Source organism: Haliotis rufescens, unplaced genomic scaffold (assembly GCF_023055435.1).
Source record: "Haliotis rufescens isolate VD_foot unplaced genomic scaffold, xgHalRufe1.0.p SCAF_17, whole genome shotgun sequence".
Taxonomy (NCBI): domain Eukaryota; kingdom Metazoa; phylum Mollusca; class Gastropoda; order Lepetellida; family Haliotidae; genus Haliotis; species Haliotis rufescens.
Genome location: NW_025963857.1, coordinates 28,577,754 through 28,604,212, shown reverse-complemented (window position 1 = coordinate 28,604,212; position 26,459 = coordinate 28,577,754). Strand labels below are relative to the sequence as shown.

General features: G+C 39.0%; 2 protein-coding genes across 2 annotated transcripts; both read right to left on the bottom strand.

Annotated features, from left to right (window-relative positions):
* Positions 1–71: 71 nt before the first annotated feature.
* Positions 72–10,805, bottom strand: LOC124138553 (beta-1,3-glucan-binding protein-like). The gene is made up of 12 exons (XM_046505259.2): positions 10,632–10,805; positions 8,179–8,283; positions 7,542–7,676; positions 6,680–6,801; positions 6,141–6,215; positions 5,591–5,651; positions 4,813–4,980; positions 4,508–4,591; positions 2,042–2,150; positions 1,286–1,360; positions 906–1,032; positions 72–401 (listed from the first exon to the last, which is right to left on the bottom strand). Exons 1-12 carry the CDS (start codon positions 10,777–10,779, stop codon positions 201–203), a joined length of 1,410 nt encoding a protein of 469 aa, XP_046361215.2. The 5' UTR covers positions 10,780–10,805; the 3' UTR covers positions 72–200.
* Positions 10,806–13,600: 2,795 nt separating this feature from the next.
* On the bottom strand, positions 13,601–26,100 carry LOC124138554 (beta-1,3-glucan-binding protein-like). Its single transcript, XM_046505260.2, has 12 exons — positions 25,890–26,100; positions 20,764–20,868; positions 20,110–20,244; positions 19,411–19,532; positions 18,703–18,777; positions 18,289–18,349; positions 17,525–17,686; positions 17,133–17,216; positions 15,531–15,639; positions 14,999–15,073; positions 14,554–14,680; positions 13,601–13,913 (listed from the first exon to the last, which is right to left on the bottom strand). The coding sequence occupies exons 1-12, from the start codon at positions 25,999–26,001 to the stop codon at positions 13,635–13,637; spliced, it is 1,446 nt and encodes a 481-aa protein (XP_046361216.2). The 5' UTR covers positions 26,002–26,100; the 3' UTR covers positions 13,601–13,634.
* Positions 26,101–26,459: the final 359 nt, after the last annotated feature.

The following is a 26,459-nucleotide window of genomic DNA, read 5'->3' as shown; positions in this document are numbered from 1 at the left end:
TCTTCACTCTAAAGTTTTCGGAGGGTGAAGGGTAAATCCATTGCAGCCCATACCCCCATGACAGAGAAATATTGTCACAACAAGAGAATTTATTGAAGTCTGGCGAGTTTTAAAACTGTATTCCGAAATAGAAGCCTTTTATTCCAAATGTTTGGATTATTTGGACTCAAGGACATCTTCTTGAGCCTCTCAGATCCGATCTAATACTGTATCATCTTGACGGACCTGATCTTCATGGCGGCATCTTCATCATGCCAGGTTGGCTGCCACTGGTGCTTGTTCTTCCAAAAGTCCACCATGGCTGTAGGTGATCCATTCTTCCAAGGTTTTCCATTACGGTTATGCCACGAATCGGAAAAGTAGACGTCATCGCCGACAGCGACGTTGAGGATGAGACCCATCTATAAGTGATACATGTTCAAACCCATTACCCACTGCTTAACTTATTCATAGACGAGTGTCACTGTTTATTTGGTTGATAAGCCTTGTCAAATTAGATTCGTACCTTTTGACAATGTGGCATTGGTCGTGGCGGTTGATCTTGTAATCAATTATCAACTTCAACTGGAGATTCGGTTAATATGGAAGTGTAGGACAAAATCCATTGTCTCATGACGCCATCACATTCAAGAGTGACGATATGTCTATCACACAACTGTTTGAGGACACGTTGAATGAGCGCCGTGCAAAATAGATATTTTGCAGGTGCTAGAAATTACATTCATGAATTGAAACCTCTGACTAGCTCTGCCGGTTCCACTTAAATTTCGATGAAGTTCTCAAAAAACACATACCATTTATCAATTGTTTATGAACCTGCACCTTTGAAAAGAGAAACAACATAGATCCGATTTCCATTTGAATTCCTATATTCCAAGGGAATAAATTTGTAAATGCAACTTTACCTTTCCATCAAAGGGAGCATCTTTACCTCCGCTTGCCCAGATGTTGTGCCCGGTCAGGTGACTGTAGGACCAGTAGCCTTGGGAAGGTGTTGACCACGCCAAGACTGGATGGTCGTCCACAGACAATCTAGTTAAGGATAACATGCATGTACATATTTACTTATGTATATTATTTTGAGATACATTGCATCATGGGTGATGGGATAACAGCTGTATGTCATATGTTCCTTTTCCTTTGAGCAAATATGGTAAACCGATATTATGATAACCATTGCAATATTTTCGAAACTGCCCTCCCTGAAACTGTACAAAGTCAATAATATGCATACAAATAAACAGTATACATATATCGCTCTGATTTGTACAACATATCTTCCCACCTTATGTGGTCAGCTGTCCAGTCAGCGGAGTACGTGTGGAAATCGTCAGCCCATACTGTCCCAGGTGCACTTTTCCTGTTAAAGAGAACACAAACCTGTTTTCTTTGCAATTACATGATATTCATAGATAGATTTTGAGAACCAATAAGAAAACATTGTCTTGTATGTGCAGAATCTCCCACATTAAGTTTTTATAACTGAAATATTGTTGAAAGTATCATTAAGAAGACATGGATACCCTGACAGGGAACAAAAGTAATGTACAATACTGCAGGTCAGGTAGTTGCTGGTCTGTTATGCAAATGAAGTAACAGCAGGCCGACATATTATATTGCCGACCAATCCCAAACCTTGACACACTATGCTCCGAAAGGTCAGTCAGCAGTCATGACACCTGTGCAACCGTAAATGCCGATGTAAAGTCAAGAGGATACAATTCCTGATATGAAGTTGTTATGATTTCCTTATCTTGATTACACGCTGTTGTGAAACTGTACAACGAAAAGTGAAGAGAATTTATGGATGTCAGCTTCTTTATCATGAGGAACACAACCTTTCGTAGTTCATATTCACTCATTCATCAGGTGAATGAAGGAATAAGCATATACTCTGAAACGTTGTGTTCCTCGTAATAAAGAAGTTGACATCCATAAATTCTCTTCCCCGTGTGCATCACTTCTTAATGCCAGTCAGGACTTGTATACCGCAGTTAATGACATACGAAGACTTATTAAAAGACGCAGACCGAAGTGCTACCTTCCATATCCTTTACTTCGGTGCTGATCGGAAACACCCCAGTGAAGTGTGGAGCGAAGGTACTGGGCGCCATGGTCATTGCCATTGCTGTCCTTGAAGTCGAGGTTCCCTTGGTACAGAAAGGAGGGATCATTTTTCTCTACCGGTACTACAGGACATGCTTACCATGACCCGTTTCGTGAACACCTCATGTCATCACTGGTTTTCTGTGATCAATTCATATAGCTTTCATCACTATGATCTTTCACATTTTGTTCCATCAACTGAATTGGATTTAATAACAAGGCAAATTAGACATTATACTAGGAAGTACCCATGGGATAAATGACTAATGGGTTGTGACGTGACATGACCTGAGTGATGGTGTGTCATCGCATCCATATGTCTTGCATCGTTTTTTATGCTATATATCGGTCGTAGGTCTGCTTGCCTGTATAGTAACAGTTTTGTTTTCTGAAATGAAACTTGCTCCATTGATGAAATTGTGCGTTGTACTGATAGTGTATGTTGAACTGCTTACCAGACTCTAGAAAGTGTCCAGTGTAATGTTATCGTTTCTTGAAGTTCAACAATAGAATGGTGCATTTAAGCACTGACGAGGCAGCCAAAGCTGTTGGTGTGGTGGAAGTTGGAAAGATACACAGTCAATTTAGTTTTAAAAAATTGGGTGTGAATCTGTGGTCCTGCAATATCAGAAGATGCTCGGGACAAGCATAATCCCCCGACCTCTACAATCTTTCATAAATGCAGAGGTATTATGTACGTCACTAAATACATGGGGGCGGTCGGGTAGCCTTGTGGTTAAATGTTCGCTCGTCACGCCGAAGACCCGGGTTCGATCCCCGACATGGGTACAAAACCATACTCATACTCCCCTTTTCATATTACCAGCTAAACGTTGGTATCATGTATATAGATTTGTTCTTAATACAGAAGGTTACGAGAAAGATGTGTACTAAATATCGTTATATCCATCCAACACTGTTTTTATTTAATACATTAATGTCTTGATCTAATGTAAAAGTAAATAAAAACCGTGCAGTGTACATTTATCATGCCAATAATCTTAGTGCATAACTAAACTACTTTCTGTATTTCTTAACATTGTTGTGTACACTACGGTTTTGTTGTTCACTGATGGATCACCCACATGTTGTGAATTCGGACCGATGCCCTACATTCTCACGCAATAGAAACATACCATGTACAGCGACTAGATATTGAGATTTATACCCTTTGTTTCGATTTCGCTTATCGTTGGTGATGTTTTTGATGCATGAAAAAATTGATCCAGTGGCTTTTAGGTTTTAGATACTACATCTTAGTAATTGATAAGGTATGATGCATAACTCTTCCTGCATCACTCTTCCTGCATAATTCTTCCTACATCATAACAGGTGAATGTAAAGCTGGAGACCTTTCTCGGGTAGCGTTAACGCTAGGTCTAATTGAGCAAAAGCGTACGGCATGAAAACATCTAAAAAATGGGAATTCCTCTTCGAGTGAGTGAGTGAGTGAGTTGGGTTTAACGCAGCTTTTAACAATATTCCAGTTATATCGCGGCGTGTCAGCTTAATGTGGGAGGAAAGCCCGAAGTGATGCAGGTCTCAGACGTTTACCACTTCGGTGAAACCCACGAGCACGGGTATGGTGCTGACAAACCTAGAAACATAATCGGGGCGAACCGGGATTCGAACCCACAATCAAAGGTTTCTGGCGTGCCCAAGGGACGCAACTCTGCACAGCGAATCGCGGCGCCTAAGACGACTGGGCCACCCGTGCCCCCAATTCCTCTTCGAAACATGTTTCGGGACAAAAGGTCTCGTACAATTATCACTATATTCCGAGCCGACCAATTCTTGTTTAGCTCGGTATTGCCGAACGCCAGACAGGGTAACAACAAGTTCCATCTTCTGGTATGACGCGCCCTGGGATCGAACTCCCGACCTTCCGCTCTCCGGGCGGACGCTCTACCACTAGACCACGGAGGCGGTAACATGTACAGGTTTTAACACATATTTCATTTGATGTGATACCGAGTCAATTTTAAATGTCGCTGGATATGAAACTGTAAACGCTTGTGCTGGTGATATTTAGGTATAAATGTTTCGTTTTTGATCTACGGAATAGTACATGAAACATGGCTTTCTCAGACAATAGTTATTACGTTTTCATGTCTTTTTAAAGTGTTTGAATTCAGTAAAAATGAAACTATCTCTGGTTGTGAGATATATCGAAATAAGAATTATGTTACTTGATCATATATATAAGCAGGACAATATACATCAACGCTGTCATCGAAGCAATAACCCAATACGATGGATAGAGGTTGGTATTTATGTTTATCCATCCTTTTTTTAATGTGTATCTAGAGTACCATTACCATAAGCAATATAGCGTTCATGCATGCACAATGCCAGTAAAGGTTACAGATCTGAAAGGTAATACTACGAAACTATCACTTACCTCTTGCTTCCATAATGTCTATCTCACCGGAATCTGGCCATCCCCCATACTTCCAAGGTCTTGTGGGAGGAAGCATCCATATTGCTATGGTAACCATGAACATTATGGTTTGTAATAGGTGATTAAATAATACCATCACAATAAGTTTGTTCATAAGAACATCTTTACACAAAGTCTTAACCATCAAATTCGATACTCTATATCAGACTATTTACCTAACAGGAGAAAACGTTATCTTTAGTCCAAGACTAGGTTGATATTAAGGACCATATTATAAATTGCATGAAAATAAAACAAACTATCACCTGGTTTTAACCAATCCCCTTTAGGTAACTTTGCAACAACTTCCACCCTTCCGTAGGTTATGGAAGCTTTTGAATAGAGTTTTGCTGACATGATAGGTGCAATTCCGTTATTGGATCCAAGGCGGTAGCATCCATTGTCACTGTGATATGTACAGGTTCCCCATTGCTCTGGAACAGACATTATGTAACACGTGAAGACTTACAATCTTGATTTTCTGTATGATGTACTTTTTGTTTTCGCAGTCGGTTTACTCGTGTACAGTTGCATACACCCCCTGGGAATGAACCAATCCTAATAAATGTATGCCTTGTGATGAAATGTTGACAGTCACGCATATTTTGTTTAATGTGTGGGACTTTCACTGACTATTGATTCTTACTCATGAAACAGCTAATCTGAAAGATCGTGTTTTTCGTGTGGGTAATTGATTTGAACATGTCTCATAGAAATTGATCCGTATGATCATATGAACAAGAAATTGTTTGTCAATAATCAGAGAGTGTGAATATGGGTGTGAGTTTTATTATTTATAATAGTTAATAAAGTCGTCTAAATATATTTTGTTTATCTACTTTGTTTTAAATTGAATCCCGGGTTCGATTCCCGACATGGGTACAATGTGTGAAGCCCATTTCCGGTGTCCCCGCTGGAATTTTGCTAAAAGCGGCGTTAAATAGACTCACTCACTCACTATATAAAGGTTATGACTAATAAACAGTGACCAGTACATGGATCACAGAAGGTTGGTGTCAGGCATGGACGATAGAGAAAACTTACTGGCAACGTCAAGAACGCCATTGTGAAGAAACTTTTCTCCAAAATTGTCTACTGTAAATGTCTGAAGAGGAAATAATAGTCTCGTGACCGTTATAGCATGAATGTAAGATGCGTTTAAATGCTGTCACAACATTAATAATTATACAGGCAGTTAGTCCAAACATGCCCTAGTGCGACAACAAAAGAAAGTTGTTCACAAGAAGTAACAATAAATCTAATATAATATCGGCCTCATGAAATTAAGAAGACACCTACATCCAAGGAGGGTTGAATACTGACAGGTGTTGATGAAACGTGTTAGTATATTCTGTCATGCGTCTGAGGAATAGAGTACCCGCAAGTACTTTGAAGATGACAACATTTTAATATTGTGACTGGTCTCACTTGGTTATATATTATCTCACTGGTTTATAAAGGTTCACAAAACACAATATAGCTTCCATGAAGGTAACATGTTATGCATTGAATCGGTATAGTTTATAGATGACAATTCATAGATAGATTAGTTTATCGATGATTTATTCATGACAGACTTAAGAAAGTTGAGTACCGGTTTGATGTAGAGAACGCCGTTTTTGACATAGCTGTTGGCAGCTTCTGGTGTGAACATTTGGAACTGACCCCCCTGGAAAAAATAACGATTTCATAAATATCAGTTATTATGCGTTTGAAATAATCCCTTCAATTTTGAATTAATCATGCGTATATTTATGACATCTCAAAGCGAGATCATGTGTTTTCCTGTGTCCATAACTGTGGTAATTGCTGTCTCTGGCTACACCGTAAACGTGGTATGAATTCATATGCCCAGGACTCAATGTCATCACATGATCAGCCGACACGTAGCCAGTGACGACCACCCTGTCAGCATGATGACACACAGTATCGGCCTTATTGGCCATGTGGTGACGTAATGCATCATCGGTCATACCTCTTAGAACCACCCAATGCCGTAACTGATCTTCTTTAAATGCAAAGGTAAAGTTCGAGCACACGTTGGTTTGCACTTATCAACGTCTCCTAACAATTGCCTGAAACACCGTAAAACCTCAACTAATCATGCATTGATACATTTGAGGCGAATCTTACCCCAGTTCCCCTGCAAGTGATTTCATGTTTCCATTTGTTGGTGTCGAGATGGTGAAGGTGAAATTCGTCTAAAAGGACGGTCGTGCCACGCCTGTATAGTCGAGGACTGAGCGATGATGCAGCTGGATGTCGGTATATAAAACAACATTATGAGAGGGCTTGTTTGCCCTACCTAACAATATTCTAACTCTATGACGACGGTCTGTAAATAATCGAGTATGGACCAGACAGTCCACTGGCTGACATCGTGAATATCGATCTTTGAATTTGTGATACGATGACACGCATCAGCCAAATCAGCAAACCTTGACAACCCGATCCCACTGATAGGCCACAGTCGCCTCTTATGACAAGCATGGGTTGCGGAAAACCTATAATTCTAACACGGATCTTCACGGCTGGATAGTTCATGATGACGGTTGTATTACTTCGACTCTCCTACTTCTAACGCGGATCTCCACGGGGGCATCATGAGATGAAGTACAGTCACATTTGAACAAAGTATTCTGCAATTGCAATTGCCAGATTCATCCACTAAATGAGTGAATGTTGTTTGACGCTGCAATCAGCAAAATTCCACCAACATCATGCTGACCTGTACACTCTGAAATCATGAGCAGCGATCTACGCAGACATACTTAGTCTAAGTATGCAGACCACCCGAACCTTTTCATTGGATTCGAGGTACACTACTGTTGAACAGTGTGTACATGTAAAGCAAATTCTGCAACAACTTGCCGATGCCAAAGCCTACATATTGCCGAAATATATGATCATCTTTACACAATGTAGTACAATTAAATTAAATAAGTGCCATGCTAGAAACACTTAATCTATGCAAATATACCACTGGTATACATACGTGGGATGATGTATACATCATTAAGATGATGAAGAACATCTCCGGCAGCAGACAAATATTTTACTGAATATTCCAGCACATCCTTGTCAGTGAACGCGTTCTTGCTTTGAACTCTGTAAGTGAAATATCCATCAGCTGAAACAGATAGAGAAAACACGCAGCAGCTGAAAGGTGTCTGTAGGAAATGGACAGCTGTGCATTTGAATCTTGAACTAGCAGTAGTGTTCTTTTGTCACATGCAAGACTATCTAATCTTCCTATTTAGAAGAACCTATGCCTATGTGGGACTTGTCTCCTGCGAGGGCCATACAATGTATTTGGCATGCACAAATACGCTTTAGTTTGAATCAGAACGTCAATCACGTCACATATATATTTGTACCACCTTATTAAAGGAAGGTTTCAATTACAAAGTAATCAGAACACAGCAGATCAGAATGTCCTTAAACTCGTGTCTTTACAAAATGTAATTGCATACAGTTTATGATGATTTTTGTACATATGTACAAGGATATCGACATTGGCATCAGAAGTAATTGTACACATGGTTAACGTTTAACATTGTCATGAAAACCAAAATAGAAGCATAATCTATGAGCATTATAAAGTCAAACCGACAGATCACGATCATAGTTACCTTGTTTGTGCACTCGAACGATGTTGGTCAATTCCGGCAACCGTGCCTGCTTCGTCAGAAGATGGAGAGCGTACGACAATTCAATCGCATCAACACCAGGCACATCTGCCAAATAGAATGTACACGTTACATGTTTTCATGCACGGGTTGAAATGTGTTAGGGTGAGGTGGAAACGTGATACATAATTATTATTCAACAAATAACGCATTTACATACATCATGGACCGGTGTAGGAGGTAATGTATAGGGGAGTGGAGGAGACGTTTGTTTGTTGTTTTCACGCCGCACTCAGTAATATTCTAGCTATATGATGGCGATCGGTAAATAATCGAGTCTGGACATCATGGGCATCGATCCACACAATTTGAATACGATGATATGCATCAACCAAGTTAGCAAGCCTGACCACCTGATCCCGTTACTCGCCTCTTACGACAAGCATAGTCGCCTCTTACCGCAAACATGGGTTGCTGAAGACCTATTCCAATCCGTGGAAGAGACGTGGTATTTGTATTCAGCAAATAACGGATATACACACATGATGGTGAAGGTGGTAATGTGTAAGGGTGAGTTGTACACGTGATATATTTTCAACGCCTATCACTGAGGCATTAATATGTCAGCCGTGATCCAACTGCCGATACGGAGGCATGTGTTAATCTTCAGATTGTTTGTACAATCCTGGAACATTAGAGTATTCATGGAACATGAAGAATCGTAAGATTTGATTTCATCCCAAGACTGTACATAACAGAGGCACTTATATTCTCCATAGTAGTCTGGCGTCCAGTTTTCTCAACAAGTAGTTTCAGTTGCGGGAAATGCGTCTGTGGTCAGAATAACATTGATATATCTCTTTGTGTCATAGCACCCATCGAATTATTAATAACCGATATTAACACATTTTATTTTTTGGATAGGGGTATGTTCGTTCTTTATAACATGAAGAAATTACTACAGTCTGATACATATCTGAAAAAAGCAACAAACTCATTTCAGTAATCATAAGAAATAAGCTTAAAGCAAAATTCTGGGGCAGTGGGGTAGCTTTGTGGTTAAAACGTTCGTTCCTCACACCGAAGACCGGGGTTCGATTCTCTACATGGATACTATGTGTGAAGCCCATGCCTGCCTGGTGTCTCCCGCCGTGATGTTGCTGGCTGGAATATTGCTAAAAGCGGTGTAAAGAACAATACTCAATCAGTTAGTCCGACTTCATCGGAAGCATGTGTTTATGAATTATTGTCAGTTTGTGGTGAAACAAGGTTTTCGCAAAAGGTGATCGTAATACTGTTTGTTGTCCCACTGTTGGTACCCGTCACAAACACAAGGAAAAGACCCGTGAAGATTCCGGGGTAGAATAGGTCTTCAGCAACCCATACTTGCCGTAAAAGGCGACTATGCTTGTCGTAAAAGGCGACTAACGGGATCGGGTGGTCAGGTTTGCTGACTTGGTTGTTACATGTCATCGATCCCAATTGCGTGGATCGATGCTCATGATGTCAATCACTGGATTGTCTGGTCCAGACTCGATTATTTTACGGACCGCCGTCATATAGCTGGAATATTGTGTGCGGCGTTAAACAACAAACAAACAAACAAACACAAGGAAAAGACAAGTGATCACGTGAACAAACACAGGAACATATGGTAGCAGTCAAAATAAGGAACTGCATCGGACATCATTTGGTGAGTCAACTGATTAAGTCAGTCAAATATGGAAATGATCATAATGCATGATCAGGATTAACGTGTGTGTGACGCAGCACCATGCAGTTAAGTTTCATTCAGATGTCCTTTCGAGATGTCAGATGCCTTTATGGGGAAACTATTTTGATTGAATTCAAACACATCATTTGAAACACCTAACAAAAATTTCAGTCGCTTACGGGACTCTTATCTGTGGGGAACTACTTACCTTTTGCTGATATTGTGTGGGGAATGACGTCACATTTATTTCAAACTAGTGTACGCAGAAACGTTCGCGCTACGAGCTCGGTATCTGCTACAAGTGGGCGCTACATATTAGATTTGAATTATATACAGCATGGACGCAATTTATGTCATATAAATGACTACAATTGACAAAATAATGATGACATGTTGAATATAAATTGACGTCATAAGAGATTTGAACCATTTTGGCGGCCATCTTGGATTTTCTACCACCAGGTGGCGCTGTTGAGGTAGATCCATACCCAGAAATGTTCGGAATGTTTCAATGTATAAGTGTGCCAAGTTTGGTGCTTTTAACCTATAAAGTGCACAATTTTGACTAAAATCCAGCCTTAACCGCCCCACTAACAGTGCACTGAAGGAATAATTATGTGCTTCTGATGTTCCACACCAACGATAGAGTAGCGAGTGAATGAGTAATTATTAAACGTACCACCGAATATTTCGGCCAGTTTCGACCAAATGCATATTTCTATTATGTATGTTTCACACTTACTTGGAAAGGTCAGTATCAGTTGATTCTTCTCTGTGTCTAGTTTGATACCTGGCTGTAGAGACCCACAACAAAGGCCGAATAACAGAGTTGTTAAGAACACGCTATTCATTCTTTTCAATATTGAGGCAGCCGCTGCTAGCCACCGCATAAATACCGTCTGTTCTCTCCGATAAGATTACGTGGCCGTATATGCTGTCTTATCAGTCAATAACAGAACCTCTCTAAATACAAGTACAGCTGCACATGTCACATTTCTGTAGTATTTTTAATATACTCTTACAAAAAGAAGGGGATCAAGAAATATAACGTTGATACCAAGTAGCAAAGATACATGTTGACGACAAACAACCTCTGCAAGAATGTTTCTGTCGTCGAAACCTAACACAAAAACACATCCTCTAGTTTGCACGTGCCACACGCAGTAGTGTCACACACGTGCGTTGGGTGTCATTTCTCATTTTGACACTTTCAAAGAAGTTCGAATAATCTCTGGTGACCATTTTCATTCTGTTTTATTCTGTTTATCATACAGTTGTGACTTACTTGATTTCATTCATTGCTTGTGTATGAACTAGCAAAGGACGTCTGCAACGCGTTGAAATGCTGGAAACCGAATGTCAGCGTGCAGTGGCCAATACATTCATTGTTTCACAGTCTGTGATTAGCAGACTATGGAACAGGTACCAACAAACCCAAAATATTGACGATCGACCCCGTTCAGGACGTCCCAGGTAAACGACAAGAGTACAGGGTCAATTGAAATACGAAATAGGCCGTAGCATCTAGGAGTAGGATAGAACAGTACTAGTAAGTTATATTAAAAGAAGTCTCGTGAATCAGTATAGAATATAGAAACATGTATGTGTTTATTGTGGTGTGTAATAAATCTATCGTTTTGTAGGTTCACCTATGGAACAAGTACCTGGTCGATCCTAGGGATGCGTATTACTGTCTAGCAACGCAAAAACTTTTAAACTTGGTAAAAACAATTCAGAAAAAGGTTCCATATAGAGGGTGCCAATCATAGAAGTGTAAATGGCAAAGTATCTTAAAAATTCGTTTATCTTATCAGTCTAAATTCCGATCCACATACCGATTTTATCAAGGTAAACGACGATCACAGGCGTACGTGAACAAAAACTGAAGGGCCAAACAAAGTACACCGAGATTGTTTTTTGTGTTATTTAAAATTAAAACAACTGCAACAGTTTGTGAAAAGTAATCTGTGGCTTGAATTTGAAAACACATGTCCCCTACCGTACCATGTGTGAAACGTTGTAAGGTTATTATTTTAAACGATAAGATGTCTAAGATACCCAAAGTTGTGTATTATGTAATATTTTTTTAATGAATATTTAAGAGGTTTAAATGAAAATATATTTTTTTTAAATAAAACCATGTCGATGTATTCTTTGAGTGCTGACTAAGAGCCAGGTAAGTTCATTTTTTGGATATACTACCGCTAACTTAAGCTATTGTGAACTGAAAATCAAACATAATATGAAATCAACTGAGAGGTATTGTAGTTTCATTTGCTCCTCTGTTTAGCATATATTTACTCTTCAGTACAGGGAAATTAGATTACTTGAAGGAAGAGGTACATGCTGAAAATTCAACGTCTAGAAAATGGAAATACACATTGCTGATCCATCCGAAAGCGGTTGACCACTGTCAGACTGTGTGTCTCGTGACCCGATTAATGACTCGAATGACGAGCCGAAGGCAGGGCAAATATCAAAGGCAAAGGGTTCTCTTTCAGGTTATCCAGCGACTGTCAGAAACGTAACCCAGCCCGTGAAAAACAGCAGGTGTCACCTTCGTGTTCTGCCTCGTTCCTTTATTATTATATTATACATTAATAAAGCGCAGGTATCCAAGTACTAGTATCTGCTCAAATGCTGCTTTATTTGTTCCCCGACCAGTAGATCCGTTTGTATTTCAGTCATCATTGTGCGGAGTATACAACCCAAGCTGCCTACGGGCTCTAGAGGTATTTTTTATATCCACCACAAATATCGGGCACCCAATCTCTGCCGTCGGCTCTCAGCTCTTTTTAGGTGAGAGGTCGAGTGTGTGTTTTCTCTTTTGAGGAATTCACTCAGCGACTTTGGCTTTGTCTTGAGACATAAAAAACTAAAGTTATTTCCTGTACAATATTTTCTTTCACGATAAATGCGCTTGTAATCATCTTCCCGAGGCAAGGGAGTTAACTGACCATTAAGTCCAGTTTCCACCTTTGCCGAACTAGGCTGGAATTCTAAAGTTACATTTTGGCTGGACTAAGGAATCTATGCATTGGCCATTGGCATTAGCATCCGGTCCGGAAACAACATGGAGTTCAACGTGCAGATTTCGGTCGACTGCAGTATTTGCAAAACACGTGTTCCGTCAACTGGGCGTCGACAGACTTTTTCCAAATATTTCCATGTGTTTATTCAAGGTGTTCAAATGGTCTGATGCACTTCGCGGGCGCCGCTATTTCGTTTGAAAAATAATAAAGTGATATGAAAGGTGAAATCTGATTGGTCAAAAGGAGCGGCATATCAGGGACATAACTCGTAATAGCCACTGGTGGCGCTTCGATCGAGCTTATTCCAGCCTAGTTCGGGAAGCGTGGAAACTGACTTGTAAAGTCAGTTAACGTCCTTGCCTCAGGAAGATGGTTTGTAAGGGACTGTTAGTCATGGCTTTGCTAACTGCATTTCTCAGCTCGACTACATGGAAATGGTGGGTCGGTCTACCGGTGTTGACGTGGATTGGATGGATTGTTATCTGCTACAATTCTGCTGGTTATCGGCGGCTGTAGGGTCCTCTTTCTGACAGCACCATGGGTGCAGATTAGCAACTTGCAGGATGGCGCTTTTTGTTCGGCTTTTCCTGATTATCGGCGGGTCTGCCAATGTGTGTTGATACATTGCTATCAGCTTCCTTTTTACCTGGTATCTACGTGAGAAGGGCTAGTCAACTGGAGCCTAAACCACCAGTTGGAGACATGTTGTCATATCAAGAGCGGTGTATTAACATCTGACAATTTGATGAATTTAATCCGAAATAGAAGCATTTTATTCCGCCAACGATCTGATACTGTATCATCTTGACAGACTTGATCTTCATGGCGGCATCTTCACCGTGCCAGGTTGGCTGCCACTGGTGCTTGTTCTTCCAAAAGTCTGCCATGGCTGTAGGTGATCCATTCTTCCAGGGTTTTCCATTAGGGTTATGCCACGAATCGGAAAAGTAGACGCTGTTATCGCCGACAGCGACGTTGAGGATGAGACCCATCTGCAAATGTTCACACTTGGTACACATTGCATGTTTCGATTATGTACAGACCGTCGTCAATATAGTTGGAATGTTGCTGAAAACAGTGTTAAACAACAAACAAAACACATTAAATCATTTATATACGATTGTAAAACAACGAGAGTGCCACTGTTTGATAAATCTTGTTAAATTGGATTCGTCTCACGGACATCTCTTGGACAGTGGGATTCCTCATGTCGACTTGACTATGGTAATAATTTATTTTGAGTTTGAATATATAACAACTTAAACTTAGGTCATCTTGGAGATGTATTTGTTATGGAGGGGTAGGACATAATCCATTGTCTCATTACGTCACATTCCAGAATGACGATATATATATTACACAACCGTTTGAGGATACATTGAATTAGAAAGATGCAAAATGGACATATTTTGCAGCTGCTTAATATATACATACATTGTAGATGAAAGTTTATAAATTGAAATCTCCGATTAACACCGTCATCGAATACTCAATAACACCCGCAAATCTGAAAATACATACTGTTTATCTCTTATTTGTGCACCTGCACATCATATAAAATGAGAACAACATGTCATATTTCCATTTGTATTATCTATCCAAAAAAGGAACATATTTGTCAATACAAATTACCTTTCCATCAAAGGGAGCATCTTTACCTCCGCTTGCCCAGATGTTATGCCCGGTCAGGTGACTGTAGGACCAGTAACCTTGGGAAGGTGTTGACCACGCCAAGACTGGATGGTCGTCCACAGACAATCTAGTTAAGGATAACATGCATGTACACGAAGGCATGTATATTATTTTGAGATACTACTTAACATAGGCAATGACAAAACAAGTGTATGTCATATCTTCGTTTTCCTTCAAGCTATTATGGTAAACAAATATTGTGAGAACCGATTATGTTTGTAGGTTTGTCAGCACCATTCCCGTGCTCGTGGGTTTCACCGAAGTGGTAAACGTGCGAGACCTGCATCACTTCGGGCTTTCCTCCCACATCAAGCTAACACGCCGTGATATAACTGGAATAATGTTAAAAGCGGCGTTAAACCCAACTCACTCACTCATTTCCCACCTTATGTGTTCTGATGTCCAGTCAATGGAGTACGTGTGGAAATTGTCAGCCCATACAGTCCCGGGTGCACTAGCCCTGTTAACGAAAACACAAACATACAAACAGATACAATCTATGCCATTACATTTTATTTATTGATTATAGATTGTGAGAAACCAAGGGGTAAAAACGGAATCTGATCACAGTGGACAGTGTTGTAGGCACAAAAATTGCTGTTGCAATCTTCAGCAATGCCAGTATCTGGACATGGGTTCGAATCCTCAGTTTGTCAGAATATGATACGCACCATGCTTGTTTCATGCAAGTTTTAAATGTAAGTAAAGGATTATCGCCCACATTAATCTTTTATTGCTTATATACTGTTAAAAGCAGCATTAGCACGAACCTTCTTATTTAAACGTTAACTTGTTGTCAGGGCACCTGAACATTACGATGTGTACATGTATGCTTATATTTGATGATACTGTATCATTGTAGAACATGGACAATGATCATTTATGGCAACTTGAAAAGGGAACGAAAGTAGTCCTACCTTCCATACCCCTTACTTCGGTGCTGATTGGAAACACCCCAGTGAAGTGTAGAGCGTATATTCTGGGCGCCATGGTCATTACCATTGCTGTCCTTCAAGTTAAGGTTCCCTTTGAACAGAAAGGTAACTTTTTGTTCCATCAACAGAACTTGATTAAACCACAAGGCAAACATGAGGTTTTGTATGAAGTACTCTTGCTTGTGGTAAGAGTACACTAAAATGAGTAACGTGTTGTTAGAATATGTAACATAAGTGACAGTATGTCATCGCAACCCAACGACTTGGGTAGTAATTTATGCTAAGTCCCAGGTTTTGCTGCCCAGTCTCGATCAGGCGTAAACATATATTAAGGGAAATTGTTTCCGTAACAGATGTGTTTTGTTCAAAATGAAACTTTATCCATTGATGAAACGGGACATTGTTGTAATGACATTAACATACAGAACTCGCATAATTCTTGGGGTAGTCTTTTCACTTACATAGCATAATCTGCTGTGTGTTATCATTGCAATGTTATCGTTTTTAAAGTTGAACAAAAGAAGGGTGCATTTAAGCACTGGAGAGGTAGCAAGTGTTGATGTGATGGAAGGTGGGAAATTACACAGTCAAGTTGGTAGACTTACCAGCTGCAGTGTTAATGACACCGTGATTGGGAGGTTAATTCTACATTACCTACAGTCATATGCTGCTTGAAATAAGCATAATAACTCCACGTGCAATTGTGCAAGAAGACAATCAATTTTGTTTCTGGGATCAATCACCTAGGATTATGTTAATGCAACTGTAAATGTAGTGACCTCGCGTAGTAAATCTTCTTGCATGCAGACCACCATCGTATGATATAATATATGTCAGTTTATACACCAAGAAACACAGATGCTAATTGTGGATTTGCTCGTGTTAGATCTATTCGTTTTGTTTCGACTTCGCTTATTATTGGCGATGTTTTTCTTGAACGAAAAAAATGATGTTGTGGCTTTCAGTTGTTGAACAGATTGGTGGTTGATCAGGTTGATACATACATGAATGGAGAACTTGTCTGTATATGAAACTCAGCTGAAGAGTATGTAATTACTCTTTGGGGCATATTTTGGACGTTCTGCAACTGTTTATTTCGGGCGTGTTCCGATGGTTCAATTTGTGGTCATTTTCCAAAAAGGTACAGGGTCCATTGGAGGTCATACACAAATCTAATATGGTGGATGTGAGACACGGTGTAAACTGTTGAGAAGGGGAGTATTCTTTTTTCTGCGTTTTCAGGACTTGACAAACCATCTCTAAGAGAGATACTTGTATCTATTTAGGTAACAATGATGTTATTTCATAGAACCAAATACAAATTATTGCCATAATTCCTTTCTTTATCCAATACCCTACACCGTAAAACGTTCAATAATGCCATAAAATAGACCACTATCATGATGTGTCAGCAGTTTCATCAAACAAACATAATGTTGTGAATCAGGACTCATGATCTAATCTAACGATGGATGTACTGGCATATATGCATATCTAGCCGTAGCATTGCCATAAGCGAATCATACATGTAAGATGCAAGTCAAGGCAACAGTTGAGATGCAGCACTAGAAAGCTAAAACTTACCTCTTGCTTCCATGATGTCTATCTCGCCGGAAGCTGGCCATCCGCCATATTTCCAAGGTCTTGAGGGAGGAAGCATCCATATTGCTATGTTAGCCAGGAGAGGGTTTGTAAATGTGATTGAAAATACACGTACAGTTTATAATACAATGTGGGGATAGATCAAGCATCAATGGATGGTTACAATAAGTTTCTTGTGTCAGATACTCGCTTGTAGCATGGACCTGCATTGCTCAGGTTTCTTTATAGTCGACATTTGGACAAATGAACGTCGTTGAATGAATAATGTCTTATTTAAACTATAAAAATCAACTTTAGAGTATTTACCTGGGTAAATAGTTCATCTCTATACCTGACAATAACAATAACAACTTGAAAATATACAAAATACTCACCTGGCCATAACCAATCTCCTTTTGGTAACTGTGCAACAACTTCTATTTTTCCGTAGGTGATGGAAGCCTTTGAATAGAGTTTAGATGACATGATAGGTGGGATCTTTGATCCCTGACGGTGGCATCCATTGTCACTGTAGTAAGTACACGTTCCCCATTGCTCTGGAGAAGACAAGAGACAGACATTCCTTCACCCTCTGTTGTATCTATTGTACACACGTGAATATACAAGTGACACCGCCATGGGTAGCAATCTGTGTTCTCTGTGCGATGATTCGGGCCCAAGACGTTTTACTTAGGACATGATCCAATCCTACCAAGCTAGACATGCTAGTTGTTCATGTTATGGAGCAGCTAATTTCACATGTATTTTCACTCTGGAAGTGGGCATTTGTTTTTAACATATCACACAAAACTGCATCTGCATAAGACATTGTGAAGGCTTATATAAATAACGAATTCCTTGGTTATAATGAAACTGTGTGATTATTGATAAGATTTAAATGATTTGAAAATAGTTAATGAAGTTGTATTCAATTATGTTTTTTTCATTTTTTTTCATGTCACATTGAATCGGTAATATATGCCGTTTTTCTTGACAGCTTTATATATTTTACTACTTGTTTTCGTCATTACCATGTAGCTGACGCGATGTGAAACTTTAATTTACACACTCTATAAAATGTTTATGCTAATTAGTATACAGCAAAATGTAAAGGAGCCCGGGAGGTTGGTTTCAATCATGCAATATAGGGAAAACTCACTGGCAACATCAAGATCTCCATTGTGAAGAAAGTTTTCTCCAAATTTGTCTACTGTATATGTCTGAAGAGGAAAAGATGGGAATAATCTCACAAGCAACATAAAGGTTAGACGCGTCTACACACTGTCACAACTTTAATAAATATTTAAAAACTTAGTCGAAACATAGACCAATACAACAAAAATAAGTTTTCCAAAACGTCAAAATAATTCCAGATCATCCATTATATATACTCCATTAGCATGAAAGCACAGATCCTACCTGCACCCAAGGTTAGTTGTATAGCTACTATGATGACACCAGGTGAGCATAGTCCACCGTACGACCTTGTAAGTCGCTGTTGACCTAATCTAGCTTCCACTGTATTTTGGAGATACACACACTTATTTATGACGGACATACGACAGTGAAGTACCGGTCTAAGGTAGAGAATGCCGTTTCTGATATAGGTGTTGGCAGCCTCTGGTGTGTACATCTGGAACTCGCCACCCTAGAAATGACGCAAAATAACTATAAACTATATTAGACATATTTTCTTTTTAATTCGTATTATTCAGATATTAATGAATACTTATGGTATTATCAAGAGAACAGGGATGATACATATGCCTCTGTGCATAACTATAATAATTGCTATCTCCTGTTCCACAGTAAATATGACACAAATGCCCAGGGCCCACTTGCACAAAGCGATCCTAGCGCTGAGATGAACGTCTGTACAAATGGGCCCAGGTGTCAGCATCTGACATATTTAACCCGTTGTAGCGTTTGTTTTGATCGTAAACCGAAAAAGGGCATGGTTCAAAACATTTTTTGATTATTTATTGATCTTGTGTGGTCATTTACTGATTTCATACTTAAGCTTCATAAGAACCCATTTTGGCCATGGGGTTAACTTCTAAGTGTCACTTTGGAAACACTTCATACAGTAATGGTGGGGCTGTTGTGTACCCTAGTTGTTAAAGTGCTGGATCGTCACGTCAAACATCATGCCACTCATTCAATGAACCCATTGTTTTTGTCTCCGCCTGGGGCGTGGATAATGCTAAACGCAGTGAAACACTTCCTGAACCAAATGTGTAACATGTAGGAGATTATGCAATAGATTTGTGGCGAACCTTACCCCTCCTCCCCAGCAAGTGATTTCATGTGTCCATGTGTTGCTGTCGAGATGGTTTGTGTGGAAGAAGTCAGAAAGGACGGTCGTGCCACGTCTGTATAGTCGAGGACTGAGCGATGAAGCAGCTGGATTTTGGTACATGAAGTGAAGTATTTACAATCGCTGACAACATCTGAACTACCCACAAATATATGCAAAACAACGGTTAACAACGTTCAAGTTTCCTCACGATGGACTGCAAAATATGATCGAGTCATGATCTGGTAAATCGGTGACTGAAATGCATGAGCTACGCCTACCACTCGGATGCAGTCACGCGAAAATAAGTCGTCATCATGTCTTACCACCCGCTTCTGTTTTGTCATCTATTATGACTCTTCTAACTCTAACAGGAAATTAATCTAGAATGTAATCTCGTGTGAGAAATATGAAAATATCTGATCGAATATTACAGATCCTTATATTATGCCTATACACAAGGTATGTCAACGAGTAAACATTATCCTTGTGATAAAAACAACACGCAACTAAAGATGACTTATCAGATAGTGTTTTAAGTATATCTTCGCAACCCTACTCGACGCAAATGCGTATGTGTTTCTGAAACAAGATATGGCAATCTATGTACAATGAAGTAGAACCAGATACAGTAAGTGTCATGCTAGGAACACTAAATCTATACAAAGGTACCGATATACATACGTGGGATGATGTACACATTATTGAGATGATGAAGAACATCTCCGGTTGCAGACAAATATTTTACTGAATATTCCAGCACATATTTGTCAGTGAATGCGTTCTTGCTTTGAACTCTGTAAGTGAAATATCCATCAGCTGAAACAGATAGAGATAACACGCAGCAGCTGAAAGGTGTCTGTAGGAAATGGAGAGCTGTGCATTTGAATCTTGAACTAGCAGTTTTGTTATTGTGTCACATGCAAAATTATCTTATCTTCCCTATTGAAAAGAACACTTGACTTCGAGCATTTTGGACTTGTCTCCTACGAGAACCATAAACGTCATTTGGAATACACCATAAAGACGCTTCTGTATAAATCAGAACCTCAAACACTTCACGTGTAAATATTTCTATGCTACTTTATTGCAGGAAGGTTTTATTTGCAAAGTAGATAAGAATTGTCAGAAAAAAATCCCGTGTATTTACAACATGCAATTGAAGCCCTGATACTATTCCATGCAGTGTTTGTTTCTGTACATATGTACATGTACATGCATATCCATACTGACATCAGTAGATATTGTACACATGACTGACATTCATTTTTTCTATGACAACCAAAATAGAAGGATGCATTTATTAATCACAATATGTTGTCTAACTTTTATAGTTACCTTGTTTATGTACTCTAATGGTGTTGGTCAAATGAGGTAACTGTGCCTGTTGCTTCAGAAGATGGAGAGCGTACGACAGTTCAATAGTATCAACACCAGGCACGCCTGCCAAAAGAACATGCAGACGCTACATATTTGGTGTTTGTTTTCGAGTTTCAGTTTGTATGTGATCCAACTAAAGTAGAACAAACGTTTATTGTGCATCATGCACGGATGGGAATGTTAAGGGTGATGTGGACAAAAAGTCTATTCGCGCTCAACACATCCATAATATTAAGTAATAAATATCCACTTGAACATTCATTGAGTAATAGAATTATTTGAATGAGATGATCTGGTCCTCTGTCGTAAGTGATGAAATATAACCGTGAGTTATTCTCAGAACAGAACCCACATTCGATCAAAAACGGAAGCTGGAAAACAAACAAAACGCTAAAATGGTTAAAGAGTCACAACCTGATAAAAGAACTCCAGGACATTACAGATTAGTTCACACCTGTCAGATGTTGACACAAAATCTAACAACGGTCTCTGAATAGAACCATGAAGAAGATGGTTCGAGCCCAAAAGAAGGGAGAAAGTGTTATGTTTCGCAATGCTCTTATGTCATTGGCTAAATGTTGATTATGGCCTGGACACTCCAAACGATGATCTTGTGGGATTATTTACCGATTTGACAATTTCTGCATTTAAGGATTTCTTGGTTAACCTTCCGTTTCATTTTAGGAATCACCCCCACCAAGGTCCTCTGCAAACCAGCACATCAAGAAGTCACTGACTGCAAACAAGCAATGAAGGCTATTAAAGGTGCCGAATATGATTTCCGTTGCCCTCCCATGGTGCACAATCTAAATAAATTCAAAATTTAAAGTCCCATAATAACCATAATAAATGAGAGTATTGGTAACATTATGTTTCAAAAATAGTTTCGATGTACGCCGATATTCAAGGCATGGAACATTATCCAAAAAATGAAAGGTAAAGATTCGAAATCTAGCATTCAAATGTGGATCATAAGCACCCAAATATCAAAATCATCAAATATTAGTTTTGAATCAGATAATTGGAAAGGCCATAATAAATTATTTTCAATTAATGAACTCCATACTGTACTCTGAGAAAAAGGACGCGATGCTATAGTTTTATATACAAACACTGTCTCTCATTTTCGATCTTGTGAAATAGTTCGACACTGCATCGAAAGACTTACATGATTTTTGAATAATTCAATTGATCGATCCATCATTTTGTGGATGATTTCAATGTTTCCTGTGGTAGCAAACACACAAATACTACAGAAAGGCAACTGTAGTTATGTTTAAACAAAATCCAGAAATGGTCCCTTGAAAATCGCTCTAAGTTCTCAAAAGCTAATATCAACTCAATACTTGTCAAAGAGGCCAAGTTCCATGGTTTTTTTGTATTATCGGTTTGGTTTGGTTTGGTTTGTTGGTTAACGCCGCACTCAGCGATATTTCAGCTATATGACGGCGGTCTGTAAATAATCGAGTCTGGACCAGACAATACAGTGATTGACATCATGAGCATCGATTCACGCAATTGGGATACGATGACATGCGTCAACCAAGTCAGCGAGCCTGGCCACCCGATCCCGTTAGTCGCCTCTTACGACAAGCATAGTCGTCTTTTACGGCAAGCATGGGTTCTTGAAGACCTATTCTACCCCGGATCTCCACGGGTATTTGTATTTTCATTTGAGCTTTCTCATATTATTTCTGAGGACGTTTCCTCTTCATGTTAAAATGATGTTGACAAACTTATTTTAGAATCACCCATATCACAGGATGAAATTCTGGACGCTATAATACATCTAAAAAGTGAAAAAGCTGCTGGTCCTGACCATATTGTGGTTGAAATGATAAAATGTTCCAAATTTGAGCCGAGGCCTTTTCTAAAAAAAAATGTTTCAATAGGTTGTTTGATAGTGGTATATTCCCTAGAAGCTGGTCTTGTTCGGTAATTATTCCAATACACAAGAAAGGAGTTTTTAACGTCCCAGACAATTATAGGGGAATATCGATCCTTAATGAGTATATATTCTTGGAAAGATTTTTACATCAGTACTTAATTCCAGGATTACGAGTTGGGCTAACATACGAGATAAGATTCCTGAAACTCAAGCTGGTGTTAGAAAAAAAGTACTCAACGTCAGATCATATTTTCACATCATATGCAATAATCCAAAAATGTCTATCACGTCGTAAAAAAAACAAAAAACAAAAAATTATATATATTAACTATGGTACTGTTTAAGAGTGAGTAAGTGAGTTTGGTTTTTCGCCGCTTTTAGCAATATTCCAGCAATATCACGGCGGGGGACACAAGAAATGGGCTTCACATGTTGTACCCAAGTAGGGAATTGAACCCGGGTCTTCGGTGAGACGAGCTACCCCTCCGCCCCTACTGTTTAAGAACTACTGGTTAAGGGAAAATGTACTCTATATCAAAAGCTATGTATTCAAATATTAAATCATGTGTGCGATGTGGTGACAATGTAACCGATTTTTTTTTACCGTTCTGTTGGCTTACGATAAGGATGTATCTTGAGCCCGATATTGTTCTCATTTTTTATTAGTGAATTATATTATGAAATTATGGTTAAGGGTAAACATAATATTCAAATGTTCCCAAATGTAATAAAAATGTTGATGCTTCTTTTTGCCGATGATGTCCTTTTAGTATCAGATTCTGTTGTTTGACTACAAAAACAACTTTACATTTTAGAATGTTACATCAAAGAGTGGAAACTATCAGTTAACTGAGAAAAAAAAAATATTGTCATTTTCAGGTGGCACTGAATGAAGGATGTTTTTTCGTTGGTAAATGTGTTAATGTTCTGTGCCATTATACATATGTTGGTGTGATGTTTACCAACACAATGAACTTCAAGAAAAGTGTCTCGGACTTAACATCAAGTGCAAAGAAGGCCTTAATCAATGTAATGTCTGTCTCGCAGAAAGTAGGAGATTTTACACCGAATATATTTTTAAAATTATTTGAAGCCCAAATCCAACCAATCCTATATTACGATACGATAGTCTCGAAAAGCTACATCTTTTAGCCTATAAAAGATTCTTATCCGTTGGTCTGTCAACACCCAATTGTATGGTTTATGGCGAGTGTTGCAGATACCCGTTTTATATCAACTCCCAAATTAGATGCTTAAATACTGGTTTAATATTCTTTGAATGCATGAACGCCGAATCCCCATACTTGCTTCTAATATGCTTGTACATTGCAAAGTAACATGGGCATCCCATATTATAAATCTTTTGTTTTCTCATGGCTACAGTTTTGTATGGTTAACCCAAACAGTTGGTGATATTTATAGATTGTTCACGAAATTGTTTCAAAAAGATTTTATCTTTTTGAAACAATTTCGTGAACAATCTATAAATATGTTTTACCAGGAATGGCATTCTACTCTACAGTTCAAGGTATGACTTGTATAGAACTTGTATAGGACTTGTATGGAACTTTTAAGAGTCTTATTCAACCAGAAAAATACTTAACTTCATTAAAATCAAGAACCCTTCGACGTCCATTCATTCAATTTAGGCTCGGATTGTTAGATATCATGACAAATGAAGGAAGAAAAATGTCAAGTGAAAAGTCGAAGAGGTTGTGCCCATTATGTCATTCAGCTATGGAACATGAAATTCATTTTACTTTTGTATGTCCTTATTATTGTGATCTAAGAAACAAGTTTATCAGAGCGCTATCTGTCAATTTATCCTGTACCTGCTTTTATTTTTATTTTTCTTCAAAAGATGATGCTGTCATATACAAATTGGCTGTATATGCTAAAAATGCAAACAAAGTGTTAAACATGAGTATATATCCAAATATGTAAAACTACTTATTTTGAATTCTTTTGTATATGGGCCGGAGGCCTTACATGCAATAAATATCTTTGACTTTGACACACATCAAAGTAATTACGTGTTTAAAGTTGTTTCAAATTCCATGTTGGAAGGAGATCCGTCCGTCCGTCCGTACTCACCGTCCGCTTCTCAATGGAGACAGATTTTCTCAAAAACTATTTCAGTTAACTAGAGAAATGAAATTTTACACACTGATGTTACTGGTCACGATCTCAAATGAACTCGAATGTTGCGGTCTTAAAATATTTGTTTTGAAGAGTTATTGCCCTTGCTCCATGCTTTTCAACTCAGTGCATACTGCATAATATGAGGACCCATTTTCTCAAAAAACTATTTGCGTTTGATCAGAAACTGATGTACCAGTTCACGATCTCAAATGAGGAAATTGATGTCTCAAATTAATATTTAACGAGACAGAGTTATGGCCCTTGCTCAAGTTGCTAGTTACAATACGGCTGAAATACTGCCGATGTGACTTAAAAGTTTACTCACTCACTCGAAATGGGAAATTGCACCTGATCTCTCTTTTGTCACAATTGCATCAAATTTGGAAATGACTAACATAAACGTTTGTGAAAGCTTTAATAAGGACTTGAATGGTGTAACCCTAATCAAACTACATTTGAGTGACAAGAAAAGGCATGTTAAATTGGGTTGTACCTTTTACCATTTCGACGCATCTATAACTGCAGAATTGCCATTTTTGTATGTGTTAAGGAAATACGTATGTCCACATCTGTAATGCGCGATTCAATGATGATAGAGTCATTTTCGAAGAGAAAAGAAGGGTCATCAATAGCTGTCTTATCATCACTGGAATTTATACTTTCCGAGTCGAATATTTCGCTGAAATGTCTGACGACATTTGACTGGTGTAAATCAGCTCTTTCCACCAGCCATGCCCGACAATGCATGGGATCGAGGCAGGCGTAAGGGCTCAGAGTGAGTGAGTGAGTTTGGTTTTACGCCGCTTTTCGCAATATTCCAGCAATATCACGGCGGGGGACACCAGAAATGGGCTTCACACATTGTACCCATGTCGGGAATCGAACTCGGGTCTTCGGCGTGACGAGCGAACGCTTTAACCACTAGGCTACCCGACCGCCCCTGTAAGGGCTCAGAACATTGCACAGAGATTCGCTGCGCTTTAGATCACTGGGCCACTCTTGACACGTTGGCGAAATTGTGATAATGTCCAATAATCGTATGTTTTACACTTACTCGGAAAGGACAGGATTACTTCGTTCTTCTCTGCGTCTTGTTTGATAGCTGGCTGGAGAGACGCATAACAAAGCCCGGCTAGCAGTGTTGTGAAGAAAACACTGATGGCCATTCTTGACAATCAAAACATACAATGAGAACACCTACGTGAATAGTGTCTGTAATGTGTAACACGTGACATACATATCTTATCGGTCTAATTAAAGAACAAGCTGTTGTGTCTATCTCAAATGTATCACAGAAGCATGTGTTGACTTTCTGCAATTTGGCATTTATCTTTCAGTTTGAAATATAACAAACACCCACATATACTTTTCATTTTATTATCAATCAGATCATTTTAGTGTCTTGGTCCCGTTCTGTTGAGCGATCAAATAGCTACGACTGTTTGAATCTATGTAAAAAAAGTGAGGGGCTTTCGAATATTTCTAGCGCGAACAACGATCTCGGGAACGGGGCCCAGATCATGTCTAATGAGTGTTGCAATTATGCGACACTGTTTGGAACAGTTACTAATGATTCTTTTAATGGTAATGCTTATAAGTATGTATAGACCATAACATTTCCCGC

Excerpts from the sequence above, each read along its gene's own strand:
- LOC124138554 (XM_046505260.2), bottom strand. The coding sequence starts at position 26,001 with ATGGCCATCAGTGTTTTCTTCACAACACTGCTAGCCGGGCTTTGTTAT. Across the intron at positions 18,778-19,410 it reads TCACTTGCTGGGGAGGAGGG|GGTGGCGAGTTCCAGATGTA; the intron begins GTAAGGTTCGCC and ends CGTCATTTCTAG. Across the intron at positions 17,687-18,288 it reads TGGAGATCTTGATGTTGCCA|AGCAATGGGGAACGTGTACT; the intron begins GTGAGTTTTCCC and ends TGTCTTCTCCAG.
- LOC124138553 (XM_046505259.2), bottom strand. The coding sequence starts at position 10,779 with ATGCGGTGGCTAGCAGCGGCTGCCTCAATATTGAAAAGAATGAATAGC. Across the intron at positions 7,677-8,178 it reads CGTTCGAGTGCACAAACAAG|CTGATGGATATTTCACTTAC; the intron begins GTAACTATGATC and ends TATCTGTTTCAG. Across the intron at positions 1,033-1,285 it reads TGGACAGCTGACCACATAAG|ATTGTCTGTGGACGACCATC; the intron begins GTGGGAAGATAT and ends ATCCTTAACTAG.